Genomic DNA, 18,368 nt, shown 5'->3' with positions numbered 1-18,368 from the left:
AAGTGAGTTCCAGGAAAGGCGCAAAGCTACACAGAGAAACCCTGTCTCAAAAAACCAAAAAAAAAAAAAAAAAAGAAAAGAAAAGAAAAAAGAAATCACACTGAGTGAGCCACGGAGAGTAAGCCAGTAAGGAGCATTCCTCCATGGCCTGTGCTTTGGCTCCTGCTGCCAAGGTTCCTGCTAGAGTTCTTGCCCTGACTTTCTTTGGTGATGGACTGTGACCTGGGATGTGTAAGCCAGCTCATCCCCCAAGTTGCTTTTTGTCATGGTGTTTACCACAACCATAGAAAGAAAACTAGGATAGACCTCCATGTATGCACCATGGCATGTGCATGTGACTGCACATATACCTGTACACTCAGACTGTCTGTCTGATCTATCTATCTATCTATCTATCTATCTATCTATCTATCTATCTATCATCTATCTATCCATTATCATCATTATCTATCTATCTATCCATCTATCTATCTATCTATCTATCTATCTATCTATCTATCTATCTATCAATCATCTATCTATCTCTATCTATCTATCTCTATCTATCTATCATGTATCTATCATCTATCAATTAATCTACTGTCTATCTATCTATCTATCTATCATCTATCTATCCATTATCATCATTATCTATCTATCTATCTATCAATCATCTATCTATCTCTATCTATCTATCTCTATCTATCTATCATGTATCTATCATCTATCAATTAATCTACTGTCTATCTATCTATCTATCATCTATCTATCCATCATCATATCTATGTATCTATGTATCTATGTATCTACGTATCTATGTATTTATGTATCTATCTATCTATCTATCTATCTATCTATCTATTATCTCTCTCCCTATCATCCACTACCTACCTACCTATCTATCTATCTATCTATCTATCTATCTATCTATCTATCTATCATCTATCTATCCATCCAAATAAATGAATGAATAAATAAATAAAATAGTAAAGAGCAGCATTTAGAAAAATAGTCAGCTCTCCCAGTCTTTGCAGACTAGCTTTGGGCCACAGAAGTTTTTCACTCAGTGAGTACACAAGAAGTCAACGCTGAGGTCTCCCTGAGTCTTCTCTGGGCATCCTGTGCCTGGGCTTGTGGCCTTTCAAGTCCTTCACATGTACAGCTGCTGCCGAATCTCTTCAGTTTCCAGTGTCTCCGAGTCTTGCTGTTCTGTTCTTTGGTTCCATATGTAATGTCTTGTTTTAAGTATCTGTAGGTGTATAGTCTCTCTTCTGCCTTAAGAGCGGCACTCCATCTGAGACCATAGCAAGACAGAGGCCAGTCCTTTAAGACAGACTAGAATATTGCAGATAAAGTCTAGACTTTGAGCTTAAGGTCCCTTCCAATCCCTCTCGGAGAGAGGTGAGCTGAGGGGAGAAAAAAAACGTTTCCTAAGATTTCCATGTGTTTGACTGAGCTCCAGGGTTGTATAATAATCTATAAGGTTATTTTAGCCATCTTCTAGTCATTTTATAATGTTTCTGTGGGGGAACACAGGCTTGGAGTTTCCTAGTACACCATTTTCCTGCAATGCCTTTAAGTGCTCCTCTTGTTCTCGGCCTCATGGGAACCAGCTCTGCATAGGGCAGTGGGGATGCTGTCATGGAACCAGCTCTGCACAGGGCAGTGGGGATGCTGTCATGGAACCAGCTCTGCACAGATCAGTGGGGATGCTGTCATGGAACCAGCTCTGCACAGGGCAGTGCGGTTACTGCCATGGAACCAGCTCTGCACAGGGCAGTGGGATGTTGTCATGGAACCAGCATCTGCACAGGGCAGTGGGGATGTTGTCATGGAACCAGCTCTGCACAGGGCAGTGGAGATGCTGCCATGGAATCAGCTCTGCACAGGGCAGTGGGGATGCTGTCATGGAATCAGCATCTGCACAGAGCAGTGGGGATGCTGCCATGGAACCAGCTCTGCACAGATCAGTGGGGATGCTGTCATGGAACCAGCTCTGCACAGGACAGTGTGGTTACTGCCATGGAACCAGCTCCGCACAGGGCAGTGGGGACACTTCTTCTCACAGTTGTATTTGTTCCTCTTTTCTCTCTGTCAGGTGAATTCCAATAGTCTCTAGTTTCCTGTATCCATTACTTCCTCTCCATTTTGTTAATGCGATGATAAACCCGGTGTTTCTGTTGAGAATACTTGTTGCCTGCTCTGTTTTGGCTCTCATAGACCCTCTTTATAACTCTAAGGCTGTTTAGGTTTGAGTGTGGGGGTCTCTGCAAACACCACAGCAAGCACAGTAGTGGTCCCTGAGAGGCAAGAAGGCAGTTTGGTTCAACACAATTCAGTAGCTGGTGCTGGTTCAAACTTCCAGATTCTGACTCCTAGTCATTTATTTTAGGCATATTTAAGCACAGCACAATTTGGAAAAAAAAAACTTTTTTTTTCCTGGTGATAATTAACTCAATCCTGTATGCTCAACAAAGCTTAAGACATGATCATATTGAAATTCTTTGTAAAGTACATGGGACATCTTCCATAAAGATAGGTTCTGTAGATCAATTGAGAAAACAACCTCAAGATAAGGATGTGGGGGAGGAGCCAGTGTGGTCTCGGCCATACAGAGAGAGCAAAGGTCACTAGGCTATTAACTCCATCCTTTCCCAGCCTTCTGGGTGGAAAATAGGTTACACATCTCTCCTTTCGAAGAGACAATCCTGTGTGTTTAACATTCTTGTTCCCCCTTGTGCTTCTGTGTGAGCACAGGGAATGGCATGCCTTCTACATTTCGGAAAGCAAATATTTGCAAAGTCATGAATACAATTGTTGGAAGACCCATTAGAGACTCAGTCACTTTATTACCCAGATGACAAAACGTGATCAGAGTGTAGAAGAATTTTGTCCCCAAACATGTAAGGAGATGCAGAGCAAGGAGTCTGCTGTGTCTTTTCCTAGAGAGACACTAGACCAACATCTACTCACCCCAAATAAAGAAAGAAGTCCACCCAAGACTAGCTTAGTGAAATGTTTATTGGGGTTACTTACAGAAGTATGAGGAACTCGAAGGCAGCTGCGACACTGAAAGAGTGTCCTCCCTCAAGTGCGGGTGAGGACCCACAAAAGCGGTGACCCTGGAGCTTCCTGCACCACCTAGAGGACCTTTGGAGGATGGGACTCTCCCTGGCAATTATGACTACTTACCTTGGTGAGGGGTCTTGTGCATCTTGGGAGATTTAGAATTTTCCTGAGATTTGTGAGTTTTGTCTACTTTCCAAGCTTGTAAGTTTCATTTAGTTCCTGAGTTTTAAGGGGTCTCAACTCCTAGAGAAAAATGTTTAAAGGAGGACAAAACTACTACACAACAGATTGCAACCTTTACCTAGAGATGGACTCTGCAGCTTTCCCAGGACACTTCCTGCCGTGGCAGGGAGGTGCTTCGGGTTTTCATATTCTGCTCTCACTTGTCTCCCCTGTTGTCCCCATACTTGTGACAGAGAGGGAATTCCAGGCTTGCTTGTGGGCTCATTGTCTTTGCAGAATTCTCTAGGACGGTTCCACATGCCACATGCAACATGATGAACTTGTTAGATGTACTCTGTGTTATAAATAAACTCCTCAGGGAACATTCCAGAAGCCTGGCCCTTCTCCCACTGGAGTGCCTGCGCACTGATTTTGATGTTCACACCAAGAGGAGACCTATAGGCACTACACGCAGCTCCAGGGGCTGGAATGCTTAGTGCAGGGTCAGCAAGAAGTACTGCCTTGATTATGTCCCCAAACCCACGAGGACAGGGTGGTGGCCTTCTGGAGAAGTCCCCTCAGTCCCGAGACCTGAGAAACTTAACAGGAGGAAAATTAACGCACCTGTAAAATAAAGATACAGGACGCGTATCTTATAGATGAGGACCCGTAGCCTAGACAAATTAAGAGCCTGACCAGCACAGTGTGTCAAGGGTTCAAAGAAGGTCATAGGACATGGGGCTGGGAATCACTTGAGGCTTAACCCTGCTTCTTAGCAGCCCATACCTTAAGTAAGTTATCTGAGCATTTTGAGTCTCTTCCCTCCCTCCAACAAAATGGGGATAATGCCATAAGATAGAGTACTGTTTGGGGCCATGCCTGCCACACAGCACATGCTTTTTACTGAATGCACATGCCCTTTCACCCTTTAATTAGTCTCCTCTCCTTTGAGCCCTGATAGACTCTCTCTGCTTTGTGACTTCAGTCAAATGCTGTTGGTCAATGCTTAAGGAAAAAGCAAGCCACAGGGATCGAGTTCCCAGCCCAGGTTAAGAGCAGGCTTATTTTCACACATCCACAGTGATTTCTTTTCTTGTCTTTCTATTTATTTCACAGCAGTGACTTCACTTTTCTAGAAGCATGGTGACCACACTTCGTTCTTCAAAGATTGCTATTTTAAAAGAATTTCAACAGAAAACACCAGTGGTTTGGGGGCTCCATTCTTACTGGTTACAATACCCCGGGAAGAATTTAGTGCTTTTCCAAGTCTCATTCTGTCTCTCTGTTGGACTCCCAGCTGAGGAATTTCCTTTGGAGTCATTTCTGGCATTGTTTGGGTCCTGGTGCAAATGCAGCAGGGGAATGAAAGCCCCCTGATTTTCCCCGAGGAGGCAGGTGTGTGTGTGTCTGGTGCAGAAATCTCACTGGCCCGGGAGTGAGACACCTTTGTCGTGCTGGCTCACCATTACCTGGGCTGCTGGCCTCAGGTGACCTGGGTTTTCTCCTGCATAAAGTCTCAGTTTTCGTGTTTGTAGAGCAAAGGGGGAGCAGCTGAAGGGTCCTTCACATGTTGACCTTGCTTCCACCCTGTTCAGTTATCCCTGTCCTTGGCCATCTTCAGGGACTTCTTGACATTGATCCTTCCAATGGACTACAGAACTGTTACCCCAGGATTTCCATATGCCTTTGTCCATCTGGAGTTTGTCTTTCTTACCTGATAAATTCTTAGCATCTTCCTTCCCTTTATTCTTCTGAAGCAAACTTTCATCTATCTAACACCCTTGTCTTCCTCTAAAGATGGTTATTTTGAAAGGAAGTCACCTTGAAAGGCTTGGCCTTATGCAGAGACCCGGGTGGTAATGATGAAGTTTCAGCTTGCGTTTTATTCTCTCATGATCTTTTTTATTCAGGCCATTAAAAACCATTCAGAATTTTATACACAAGTGCCGTACTTATATCATTTCCACCCCCTCCTATCCCCAACTCCCCCATCGTGTCCTTCCCACTTCCTCTCAAATTCTTTCTCTCTTATTCAATAACTGTTATACACACATATGTGTATATAAGTACAGCTTGTTGAGTCTGTTTAATGCGGCTCATATGCATATTTGTTTTGGGCTGCTTGTGAGCGGATAGTCTTTTTAGGAAGCTCATCTCTGGAGAGGACTGATTCTCCCTCTCTCAGAAGCCACTGATCGCCTACAGCTCTTCATGGAGGGGAAAGACCTTATGAGATGCCCCACCTTGGTGTTCTCCATGTCCACTCGTGTTGTCATTGTCTTGTTTAGGTGACCAGACTGCTGAGGTTTCAAGGGTGCAGTGTCCCTGCCTCACATAGAAGATGCTCTCTCACAGCAGGCTCTCTGGTGTCCCGTATCTTTGTGCTGCCTCTTCTGCAATGGTTCCCGAACCTTAGGTGAGGGATTGCGTTGCACATGTATTGGCTGGGACTGGGCATCTACTGGTCACTTGTTCCTGGCAATTTGATCAGCTGTAGATTTCTGTGATGGCCTCTGTCTGCTGAAAAAGGAAACTTCTTTTGATGAGGGGTGAGAGCTGTTCTTGTCTGAGGGAGTAAGGATAAGTATTCAGAGTGAAGGTAGGAAGTATACTGGTTTAGCGGGGCGGCAGTTTTATCTCCTCATTTTTATAATAAGTCTGCTAATTCTCTACTTTGGCTTTTCTATGGATTCGTAAATAGTCTCAGATGTAATAAGATATTTGCTATGTGCAGGGTTTATTCACTCAACAAATGTCTATTGAGTGCATATTTTAAATGAGCTGCACGTTGTTCTAGGCATGCAGTACATAACAGAGAGCTAAAAGACTAACTAGTCCCTGCTGATGATAGTAGACTAACTAGTCCCTGCTGATGATAGTAGACTAACTAGTTCCTGCTGATGAGGGTAGACTCGCTAGTAATAAGACAGATGACATGTTAAATCATTTTTTTTTAAGATTAGAAGGACAAATAAAGTACAACGAATAGAAAGAGAAGTGGATGGAGTTGCACATTTGGATTGGATAGCTAGCGAGGGTCTCAGTAACAAAGGAACATTTGAAAGGAGAATGGAAGGAACTGGGAACAGTGGCTCGTGCCAAGGCCTTGAAATAGGAGCAATCCTGTGACTGGAGTGTAAAAGAACTGGAAGTGGACTCTGAGCATATAACCCACAGATCACAGACCTAAGCCACTGCCGAGATGTTGGTTTTTAATATAAATCAGACAGGAAGTCACTGGAGTTGAACAATGGGTGTATGCGTTACTTTTCTATTGGTGTGATAAAATACCACGGCCAAGGAAACATAGAAGAAAGGTTTGTTTAGGGTTTCTAGTTCCAGAAGGATGAGGCTATCACCATCCTGGTGGACAAGCACAGTAGCAGGTACCAGGCATAGCCTCAGGGACAGATGAGAGCTCACATCTCAAACTGCAAGCAGGAAACAGAGAGTGAACTTGAAATGGCTTGAGTCTTTAAACTCTCAGAGTCCACCCCCAGCCATAGTTCTGCCAGCGAGGCCACACTTCCTAAGTGTCCCCAGGAAGCACTAATGGGAAACCAAATATTCAAATGCCAGAGACTCGAGCCCTTCTCATTCTAACCACGACACCATACTCCCTAGCTCCCGTACACTTGTGGCCATATTGTAATACAAAATGCATTGAGCTCAGCTCCTAAAGTCCCCTAGTCTTTCAGCTTCAACACTCTTCAAAGTTTCAAAGTCCAGTGTCTCTTCGGAGATCAGCTGCAATCTCTTAACTGGAATATCCTGTAAAATCAAAAAGCAAATGATGTACTTCCAAAATCTAATGTTACAGAATATCCATTGCCATTCCAGAAGGAAAGACAGGGGGTATAGTGAGTAAAATATTGAACCAAAAAAGCAAGACTGAAACCCAGCAGGGCAAACCCCCCATCCTGTAGCTCCGTGTCTGATGTCAGAGGGCTCAGAGGGCTCCGCCCTCCCAGCTTTGCTGCCTGTGACAGGCTCCTGTCTTTGGGGCTGGTGCCACTGCCTGCGTGCTACTCCCTTTGGCAGATATCTCAAGACTCCCTGGCATCTGCCACATCTTGATGTCTCCAGTGCAACCCAGACTCTACTTTCACAGTTGAACACAATGGCCTCTCAGGGCTTCCATGCAGGGACACCCCTGCCACACGCTTGGCCTCAGTGGCTCTCTGAAACTATAGGGGAGGATTCCATGACCCCTTTACTCATATGGTATTCATGATTCTAAAGTCAGGACCAGGCAGACGACACTGTCAAATTGGGTATCCACCTAGGATGAACCCCAACTCCTTGAACCACATTTGCAGCACCTTGTGTTTGTTGTTCATGTCTAGAAGCAGAATGTTCTCAGGCCTTTTCCTTTCACAAGGTGGGGACTCAGCTGGACAAGGTCTTGCCTTAATGGCACCCTTCCCTTTATTCCACTGCAGATTTGGCACCTCCTTAACGGTATCAAGCTTATCTCTTGTAATAAAAGTTTTGGCTGTGACATAAAGCCCGCATAAGAGTGATCACTAACAAACCATGTGACAGGGTCAACATTAGGCTGTTTTAAAATCTCCTCTGCCAAAGAAATTAGTCCATTGCTTTATCCTTATTTCTTCAATTTTTAAAATTTATCCTTATTATTAAATTTATCCTTAGGCAAGTTCTTAGGATAAGGACAGAAAACAGTCACATTCTTTCCCAAACTATCACAAGGATGGTCTCTAGCCAGGTATTAATAATATTCCCCTCTGAAGCCTCTTAATCTGGTCCTCCACAGTCCACATTAACTCTCAGCATGACTGTCTTCCAAGCTACTGCTGGGATCGCCCAATAAGCCTCTCTTGCAATGTTCAACCACCTTTCTAGCCCAAAGTCCCAGAACCTCCCCCATTCCTCCAAAGACCAGTATGGTCATATGTGCCACAGCACCAGCCTCCATCCTGGTATCATCTCCTGAATTAGTTACTCTGTATTGCTGTGATAAAACTCCACGACCAAAACTACTTATAGAAGGAAGGGTTTACTTTGGGCTTATGAGGAAAAAAGAGTCTGTCACCATCAAATGGTGAAGTGTGGTATCAAGTAGGCAATGTAGCTAGAACAGTTGAGAGCTCACATCAAACCACATGAAACAGAGAGAGTGAACCCCAAATGGCATGAGCCTTTAAACTTTCTAGCCCAACTCTGGTTACATACTTCTTCCAGCAAGGCCACAACCCCTAAACCTCCACAAACAGCACCAACTAGGGACCAAGAATTCAAATGCCAGAGACTATGAGGGACATTTGTCATTTAGACCACCTTCAGGGAGTGATGTTATCTAATTGACTGACACTGTGTTAATAGGTTGCTGAGGGACAAGGCTGAGAAAAGGAAAGATTATTGAGGATATGCTCGCACGAGGCAATGGAGGTCTGTTGTAGGGTGGAGGCTGGCACTGTGGGGTCAGCAAGTGTGTGCATTTTAAAAGCGGAGTGGAGAAGACCTTCTGATGACTCAGGGAGCTTTATAAGGGAGAGAGGTGTAGGGCCCTGGGGGTTGACCTAAGCAACCGGAAGAATGGGGTTGCCACTTCCTAAGATGGGGGCTACCACAAGGAATGATTTGGGGCAATACTGGGGGAATGGTTTGGGATGGGATGTTTAGGATTTTCCTTTTTTTCAAAGATTTATTTATTTATTAGGTATACAGCATGTATGACTGCAGGCCAGAAGAGGGCACCAGATCTCGTTACAGATGGTTGTGAGCCACCATGTGGTTGCTGGGAATTGAACTCAGGACCTCTGGAAGAGCAGTCATTGCTCTTAACATCTGAGCCATCTCTCCAGCCCCTAGGATTTTCTTTAAACATTCTTTTAGACATTGGATATAAGAAATGGTGAGGGCCGGGCGGTGGTGGCGCACGCCTTTAATCCCAGCACTCAGGAGGCAGAGCCAGGCGGATCTCTGTGAGTTTGAGGCCAGCCTGGGCTACCAAGTGAGTTCCAGGAAAAGGCACAAAGCTACACAGAGAAACCCTGTCTCGAAAAAACCAAAAAAGAAAAGAAATGGTGAGGTATCAGTAGATCAGAAGGGAGGTCCAAGCTAGAGAAAAACAGGAAGTCATCTGTGTTTAGATGACACCAAATGTCTAGAGACTAAGTGACACTGTCCAGGAATGAGCAGGCAGAGAAGAGTCCTGAAGACTGGAACTCGAGGCTTTCCACAGAGAGAGGCTGAAAAGACAAGGGGAATTCACAGGGGGAGACTGAGATGGAGGCACAGAGAACATATGTGATAGAGAGTTTGAGTCCAGAAACAGAGCTGGAACTGGGCTCGAGGTCTTCACAGACAGCGTCAGAACTCTCTTCAGGGGGCCCAGCTGGCTCCCCTCATGACACCATTTCACTGCTTGAGTTGGAATCCTGTCGGGATTCCTCACACTGAGTGCTGTTGCATCACATCCGAGCGGGACATGGATTAGTGTCTATATTTTTTTCCCAGTGTGTTTGAAGTATTTCATAATTTAAAAATGCACTAAAATAAAAATGACTTAGTGGGAGGCCTAGACTGCCAATTAGGGACACACAGGGTCACGCCAAAACAGAGATGTTGTAGAGCTGTTTAGGGGAATAAATCCAGTTGTCATGGGTCCCATTGGCAGACCTTGGGCATGTATGGCCTTTAATGGGCATGGATTAAATAAGCCACATGGCTTTAGGGTTTGGAAAAGGTGTCACATGTCGCATGATAAATAACCCAAGGGAAGAGAAAAGTCCCCATTTTCTAACTGGGTCAGCCTATGGGCCTGGGCTGTGTCTGTATGGAAACTGAGGATCCCAGGACTTGCTCTGGTTGGTGCTGGTTTATCGCTATAGACTGGATATAACCTTTATATCAGTTAGCTGTCATGTTACTGTAACAAATAGCTGATGCAGGATACTTACAAAAAGAAAGACCTATTTTGGCTATGGGTTCTAGAGACTCAAGAGCATAATGCTTCTTTTGGCCCGGTTCTCCTGAAGGCATTGGATAATAATGGTAGAGCATGTGAGTTAGACTAAACACTAATATTTTAAGCCATGAAACAGAGAAGGGGAGTGAATGGATCACCACAATCTTTTGAGGGTGCAGCCCCACTGACCAAAGCATCTCTCATTAAGCCCCACCTCCTAAAAATTCTAGCACCTCTGAGCAACGCTACCCTGGTACCTCCTCTGTCTCTGTTTCTTACCAACTGAATGACCTCAATCCAAGTCATAAGTCTGGGAAAAACAGGCTCCCACATTCCTCAGAGGGTGCACTCTGGCAGGATAGTCTAGAACGGTGGCTCTCAAACGATGTTCATTAGAACCATATGCAGAGCTTCAAAAACCTCAGTGTTCACTCAGGCCTTATGGCAGCCACCCCTTGACATATGAGCAGGGGGTTCTACCCATATTCATGCCATAGAGACCTCTTACTTTGTAGGGGCCACCACAGGACTTGCAGAAGCTGTCAGGGAGGGACACTCCTGCCTGTTCTGACCTGTCTGTCTTTCAGCATGCACGCACGCATGCCCAGGGCACCACTTGGACTAGACACACCTTCTCTTTGTCAGAACACTGCTTTGTCGCCCACTCCTCTGGGGGAACTTCCTTGGAGCCTTTGTGATCTGCCTTGATGTTGAAATGGTCCTGGCTCTTCTTCCCTGTGATCAGAAGCTCATTGCTGGGAATTGAGCCCATGTTTTTGCATCCAAATGACATTTTCTTGATCTTTTTTTTTGGGGAAAAAAAAAAAAGACCAATGCATACCAGATGCAGGAGAGCACTTCGCAGGCCCTGTTTGTCTCCGTGTCTCAAGCTCAGAGTAGCCCACGCTTCCTTCCTAGCATGTTGCCAGCGGTTAGACAAAGACCAGGGACCTGGGAAAGCATCACTCCCTTTGTGTTTTGGTTCCTGCTCAATTTTTTGTTTTGCTAATTTTCTCGGAAGTATTCACAGAGGGTGAGATTAGCTAAAGACATCTTCTTTAGGCTCGGCCCTAGACTTTCAGAGCTCCAGATGCACAGAGCTCCCCTCCCCAGGGGCTCAACCTTGCTGAGAAACACTTCTTGCCTGATGTCCTGCAGCCATCTTGGGTCTCCCTGAGTTCACTTCCTGTGTTGACACCTCACTCGAAAGATAAACTGATCACACATCTCCTTTGTTCAGAAAGCTCAAGTTTCCCCATGCCCCAAACCCAAAGCTTTCAGGGCTGTTCACAACCCAACAGCCCCCAGTGTCCCCAGACGGTGTAGGGTTCTTTCCTCTGGCCTGTCTGCCTCTCCAGAGACACCATGTCACTCAGCTTCCCCCAGAGACCCAGGGTCCTTTTCTTCTCCTTGTTCCCCAATATGCTGTTCCCTTGTTTCTGGGGTGCTTTCCTTTCCTTGGCTTATTACTTGGAAGTAAAAGAGTTCTGTTTAGGAAAACACTAAGGCAGAAATGTCCTAGTGATGGTATTGCTACCGAGCCACAGGAACGTTCTGGATCACAGACTAGAACACCAGGACACCTTACCCCATTCCTGTTTCCTATCAGCTGAGTCAAGGGCTGAAGCCTGGGAAATAATGGCTCTCATATTTTTCCAGAAGGGGCATGTCGTAGGGACAGGATGGCTCAGAACAGCAATTCTCAGACTGGACATCTGTTAAAATCATCTGGGGGTCTTCTAAGAAGCACAAATGCTCAGATCTTGCCCCAGACAGGAGAAGGACCCGAGAGTCTATTTGGCTCCTGTGTGTAGCCTCGTTTCACAAAAGTTGGTGTGCTTGCGCGGGGATTAGGCTCCGGAGTCCATCAGAAACTGGTTTTAAATCCTGTGTCTTCTACCTTCTGGGCGAAAAGTCACACATGTTGTTTTAAAGTCTCTGTTTTAGAACAGTTTTCATTTACAAAGGTTGTAATGACAGCATAGAGAGTCATGATATATCAGACACTAGCTGAATCCATTTCAAAAAATGCTTTCTATCAGTTTACATTAGAGCGCTGCTTTGCAGTATCCAATGAACCAACATGGATATATCACCAGCAATCAAATCCATAGTTTGCTTGAGTCTCCTAAGTCACTGCCTAAGTCATTCCTCCAACCCCTACCCCCGTTCTAGGATCCCACACAAGAAGCTTTTGCTTGTGAGGTCTCCTATATTAATGTCCTCAATTAAATGTTTAAAGCCTTTGAGGTATGGTTAGGAAGCCAGAGGTCTAAAATCAAGGTGTTGCCCTAAGATCTTCCCTACCTGCTCCTGTCTTCTGGGGTCTTGATGGTGACTCTTTGCACTCCCCGACTTGGGGCTGTAGGATTCTGTATGTACCGACATGGTGCTCTCCCCTGTGTGTTTATGTCTTAGGAGGATAACAGTTGTCCTGGATGAAAAGTCCATTGGCTCTAGGATGACCTCCTCCTAATTAATCCCATTGGTAATGATGCTATTTCTAAATAATTCACATGTGGAAGTACTAGGGTTTAGGGCATCAATGTCTTATGGGGAGATATAATAGAACCCATTCTGAGCTTCTGTTGGCTGTGACAGTTCTTTTTTTTTTTGTGTGTGTGTGTGTGTGACTTTCCTCCTCCTTTTTGATGACCTGAATAGTTTTGTAAATCACTGGTCAGATACTTTGTAGAATATTCTTCAGTTGCAGTGTGTCTGATACATTTCTCACAGCTAGACAGGAGTTGTAGAGCTTGCGGAGAAGAATGGAGAGACGCAGGGCCAAGTCCAGTCTTCTTATTGTCGCTATTCTCCTTCACTTCCTGGTTGAGGTAAGGTCGGTCGGTGTCTGCACTGTGGAGTGGCTCCTTCCTTCCTCCTGTACTGAGCTGCTTCTTCTGCCTGTATGGTGGGGGATCGAACCTGGTGCCTTGTGCACGTCAGGCAAGTGCTCTTCCACCGAGCTACGCCCAGCCCCATTCTGTGCTTTCTCGAAGAAAACTATCATGTACTGCTCACCCTTCAGGGCTAGGCAAGTTTCTTCACAGCAGGCTTGCTACTCTCACAATTTATGTATTCATTAAACAATTTATTCATAAAATATGCACTCGTGGTTCCTTGTTTTATATTTTGGATTATTATTCAATACCACTTTGTTTTGTGGCTCAAATTGTTCCAGCTTTGTCCACTGGGGCTCTTTCGGTTGGCTCTGTGCCGTTTGGAGATGTCCCCACCATTGAGGAGGTTTTTGAATGTTTCCTTATTTTCTGGCACTAACTATAAGATGCTCCAGGCTCTCTTATATTTCATGCCCCAGTTCTAGAATCAACTTCAATGGGCCCTTGTTCAACGGGGCCGTGGAGAATTATATGATACACCAAGATCTGGGGCTGTGGTGTGTTTGTGGCTGTGGGGAGTTTCTGTTTCAAGGTTCAGTGGCAGGAACTTTATGACACTCAGTGGCCTCACTGCAAAATGGGGATTCCAGGAGTAATTGCATCGCAGGTTATTCTTGGGGCTCAATTAGAGAATGTGTGTGAAAGCTTCAGTAGATTTGGTCTAAGTTTATAATTTCTTAATTTTTTACTTATCCGCCAATTCATGGATTCAGTAATCTCAAACAAGAGAAGGCAAGCAATATTTTCTTTTAGTTTAATGAATAGACTGAAGTCTTCACTGTTTCAGATCTTACCTTTTGATTTCAAGACCCATTCTAGACTGAGATTCTCTGTGCCTCTGTGTCCATTCCAGACTGAGATTCTCTGTGCCTCTGTGCCCATTATAGACTGAGATTCTCTGTGTCTCTGTACCCAGTCTAGACTGAGATTTGCTAAACCTCTGTATGTGAGTGATCCTGATTTCCTCTCCCTGCATCTTGCTTAACTCTTGTTTAAAAAGCATCTTAGGTAGTTTATTTTTATTTTCTTTGTCATGCCTTTGTAGAAAAGATTAACTTAGAGCAGAAAGCAGGTGCATCTTCCAATCGTGAATATGCCAGTGTAGACATGCTTCGATATTTTCTGAAGCAGACATTGAACATACAAACTGAAAAAATAAAATAAAAAACCTTTCTGATCTGGATGTGGGTAGTATTCAAGTAATATAATTTGTGTGCTGAGACATCGGCTTTATGGTGTCTTGATAATTTGCAGGGACAATAGTGTAGGATTTTTAGACAGAACGAATCAATAATACCCGAGACATGCTTTTGCATCTCTAACTCAACCTTCCCATCGGTTTCTCTCTCTTCATGGTACAGTGAGCCTAATCGAATAGAACACATTTTTGAAACATGTAAACAACTTACCAGACTCATCAGTGCATGAAGAAGCACACAAGCCAAGCAGGGCTCTTTGACTCAACACAGATGTTTATTGGAACGAATGTGTAGTTTCCCATAAGAACAGCAGCTTCTTTGACTAATGAGTCCCAGGCATGATCATCATTGTTAATAACAGTGCTCACAGTATGAAATCACAGTTTTCGTTACACAAATTCATTTATTGGGAGGTAGATTTCAGTTGCCTGGAAGCCAGGCCTTCTTATTGGTAGCACATTTTAGAATTGTTTAGGGAATGGCTGGATTTGAAGGTAGCAAGTTTGTTAGCATTAGGTTATGAACTTAGACAAAGTGGTCCTTATGGCTATACTATCTTTCTGTTTTTGTGGTTCTAGGAGGTCAGGTTTCTTGAATCACAACAGTAGTTAGATTTCTGTCTTAGTCAGTGTTCTATTTCTGTGAAGAGACACCATGACTGTGACAACTCTTCTTTTTTGTTTTGTTTTGTTTTGTTTTTCAAGACTGGGTTTCTCTGTGTAGTTTTGGTGCCTGTCCTGGATCTCGTTCTGTAGACCAGGCTGGACTTGAACTCACAGAGATCTGCCTGGCTTTGCCTCCCAAGTGCTGGGATTAAAGGCGTAGTAACTCTTATGAAAAGAAAACATTTAATTGTGGCTTGCTTACAGTTTCAGAGGTTTAGTCCATTTTCATCACGGTGGGAAGCGTGGTATCACACACAGGCTGAGGTGTAGCTGAGAGTCTTTCATATGGATCCACAGGCAGCAAGGAAGAGAGAGCCTCTGGGCCTGGCTTGGGCTTTTGAAAACCTCAAAGTCCACCCAAAGTGACACGCTTCCTCCAACAAGGCCACACCTCCTAATCATTCTCAAGTAGTGTCACTCCCTGATGACCAAGCATTCAAATACATGAGCCTATGGAGGCCATATGTATTCAGACTGCCACATCATCCAATGCTTGTTGGACAAGGTTGAAGTTTCATGGGCCAATTAGCTAGTTATTGTCTCAGGATAAGGATGAAGTTGTAATTTGGAGGATAAATAGGATAAACTGGGCCCAGCCAGAAGTTGGTGTCTGCACCAGAATCCCAAGGCTTTTCAAGCGTTGTTAAGCATTCTGATTCTAAGGAGAGGCCTGTTTAGATGTTGACTCTCATGCTTGAATGCTGATTTCCTGGAAATATCATTTTTGTGGGAGGAGCTGGTATTATTGAGGAAAGCCTGAGTAGACATGGACTCCTGTTTGTCCTTCCAGAGTCTTCTTGGCCTGACTTGTGGAAATGCACACTTTCTGAAGGTCTTCTCCCCTTAAACTGATTGCCAGTGTTCCCTTTCCTCAAACTCCATACCATGATGGGCTTCCTTCTATCTCCACATCTCTAAAGTAGACTCGTCAGGGGTCATCCCCATATGGCGGTCACATATGTGTCACACCTCCACCAGGAGCTTCCGGAAGGCAAGGTCTGTACTCTCCTCACCACATCAGTCCCGATGCAGCAGCCAGCATGACCTGGAAGAGCACACTGTTCAGGAAGTGCTGGCAATGGGAAGGCTCGTTGCCTCGAAGCAGTTTCAAAACTGCATCAAAACTCTTCATCAGGAACTGAAATAGATGTCTTAGTTACGGTTTCTATTGCTGCAATGAAACACCATAACCAAAAAGCAAGTTGCGGAGGAAAGGCTTTATTTGGTTTACACTTCCAGATCATAGTCCATCACTGGAGGAAGCCAGGACAGGAACCTGAAGGCAGGAGCTGATGCAGAAGCCATGGACGGGTGCTGCTTTCTAGCTTGCTTCCCATGGCTTACTCAGCCTGCTTTCTTGTAGAACCCAGGACCAGCAGCCTGGGGATGGCCCCACCCACCATGGGCTGGGCTCTCCTCTATTGATTACTGGTTGAGAAAATGCTTTACAGCTGGATCTCATGGAGACATTTCCTCAACCGAGGCTCCTTCTATCTCTGATGATTCTAGCTTGTGTCATATTGACACAAAACAAGACAGTATAGTAGAGTACCAGCTCGCTTGAGAGGTATCTGATCATCATTGGGTCCAAGCGCCATCTCCTTGTAGAGTCAAGAGCAAACCCCGCAGAGGTAGAATGATTGGCTCAGGGGAACAGAAGCAGGCTGTGAATTGTTGTCCCTGAGTGTGCAGCCTTGGGCTTGATGCCCACAAGTCCCCCTTCCCCACAGTTTTCCTCCTTCACCAGAAATTCACCTAGGCTCTAGCAGCAGCAACACAGCTCAAGGATCAAAGCCTTCTATGGAGAACAGTTCTCATACACAGAAACTCGGGCTGGGCTTCTGGTCCTTTGAAAATCTTCTGTCTTGGGTGAGGTCAAAGAGGAAGGTTCTCAGATGGAATGAGAGCAATGGCTGCTTAAGGTCAGCTAGGATGTGGGGAGGGAGAGAGTGGGTGCCTGAGACCGAGCCTGCCGGGGCCTGCCTTGGACAGTCCATGTTTGGGGGTGAGAAGGGGGTTGGGGCTCCGGGAAACTACTCTACCCAAGAGTAAGGGAAGATCCTTGGCTGCACTTGGATCTGGTTATGCCCTTTGGGACCTGGGTGTGGTGGACCAAGGTGGGTATTGCGGGGGCAGCAAGGAGAATTTTGTCTTTTGAACCTAATGAACATTTTCCTTGGGGTATACTTTGAAAACACGGCTTTGTTCGATTCTAGAATGTCAGTGCTTGCAGGGTCCTTAAAATGAGGGGAAGGAACTTGTAGAGGGACACGTGAGAGAGGCTGGTAGGTATCTGACTTCATAGTCCACCATTCCTTCCCAGCCTCTGCTTCCCTGAGTCAGTCTTACCATTTGGTACTTAGCTCAAGTGCCCAATTACATTGCTGGGTGTGTGAGCGGGGTCATACCATAGGGCTAAGAATGAGCTTTCTTTCTTTCTTTCTTTCTTTCTTTCTTTCTTTCTTTCTTTCTTTCTTTCTTTCTTTCTTTCTTCCTTCCTTCCTTCCTTCCTTCCTTCCTTCCTTCCTTCCTTCCTTTCTTTTACCTTTTTATGGCAGATTAGGGCTGGGATTGGGGGACTGCATTTGATGCAGAAGCTTAGATTTTAGGGGGCAGACTAAGAAAACAGCGGTGGGTGGGAGGAGGGTGTGTCACTAATCACCCCTGAGACCCAAGCAGGAGTTTATAAGAGAACTCCATCTGCCTGGTGGGCCCAGATGCCTTTCGCTAAGTCACAAGTATGGAACACACCGTTTAGTTCATACACGGGCTAAGTCCTATGCATATATTAACTTTCCTCATCATACTCTTGTGAGGTAGATAAGGTATAGTCACATTGCATCCCATGGGTGAAGAAACAGGCTTAAAGAGGTGGTCAGCTGTCCATCATTACAAAGATCCTAAGTGATGAATCCCAGATCCAGCCTTTTGCCCTGACCATTCTGCTACTTGGCCTCTCTCAAGAGCAGGGAGAAGGGGCTGAAGGAATCCCGTTATTACCCAGGCATGGGCAGTGAAGATTGAGGGCCGGGGAGGAAATGTGACTCACACCGATCATCTTCTGCTGGCGACTGACCACACAGCGGGTGCTGGGCTGGGGAACCAACTCAGTTCCTCACCCCAGTGACTCTCTGGATCCAGTCCTTGTTGGGATAGATGTAAGAATATACTCCATAGCGATCTTTCTTCCCACAATCCTCGCCCCAGGACACCACGCCCACCAGGTACCATTGGTCTGCCCCTTCATCTTTGGTCACCATGGGGCCTCCAGAGTCACCAGCACAGGCATCTTTCCCGCCTAGATGGAAGGGAGTACCGATAAAATACAGCGCCCCCTTTCCCCCACGCAAACCCGTGTCCGACTTGTAGTTCAAACAATCGGGCACTAGAGGGTGCAGCAGGCCATTGGGTCCAAACCCGAGCTCTAGGTCAGGCAAGCCGATTCCACAAAGTGCTGGCT

At 45.3% G+C, this 18,368-nt stretch overlaps 1 protein-coding gene across 1 annotated transcript in view; it reads right to left on the bottom strand.

The window, feature by feature from the left end:
• Positions 1 to 129: 129 nt before the first annotated feature.
• Masp1 (MBL associated serine protease 1) overlaps positions 130 to 18,368 on the bottom strand; it is an 82,353-nt gene continuing 64,114 nt past the window's right edge. The window contains exon 16 of the mRNA XM_052740310.1: positions 130 to 18,206. Coding sequence (XP_052596270.1) covers positions 18,016 to 18,206 — 191 coding nt within the window. The 3' untranslated portion in view covers positions 130 to 18,015. The remainder of the gene's footprint in view (positions 18,207 to 18,368) is intronic.

Source organism: Peromyscus californicus, unplaced genomic scaffold, assembly GCF_007827085.1.
Source record: "Peromyscus californicus insignis strain IS unplaced genomic scaffold, ASM782708v3 Scaffold_16__1_contigs__length_79575227, whole genome shotgun sequence".
In the NCBI taxonomy this organism is placed as follows: Eukaryota; Metazoa; Chordata; class Mammalia; order Rodentia; family Cricetidae; genus Peromyscus; species Peromyscus californicus.
This window is presented reverse-complemented; position numbering and strand designations above follow the sequence as displayed.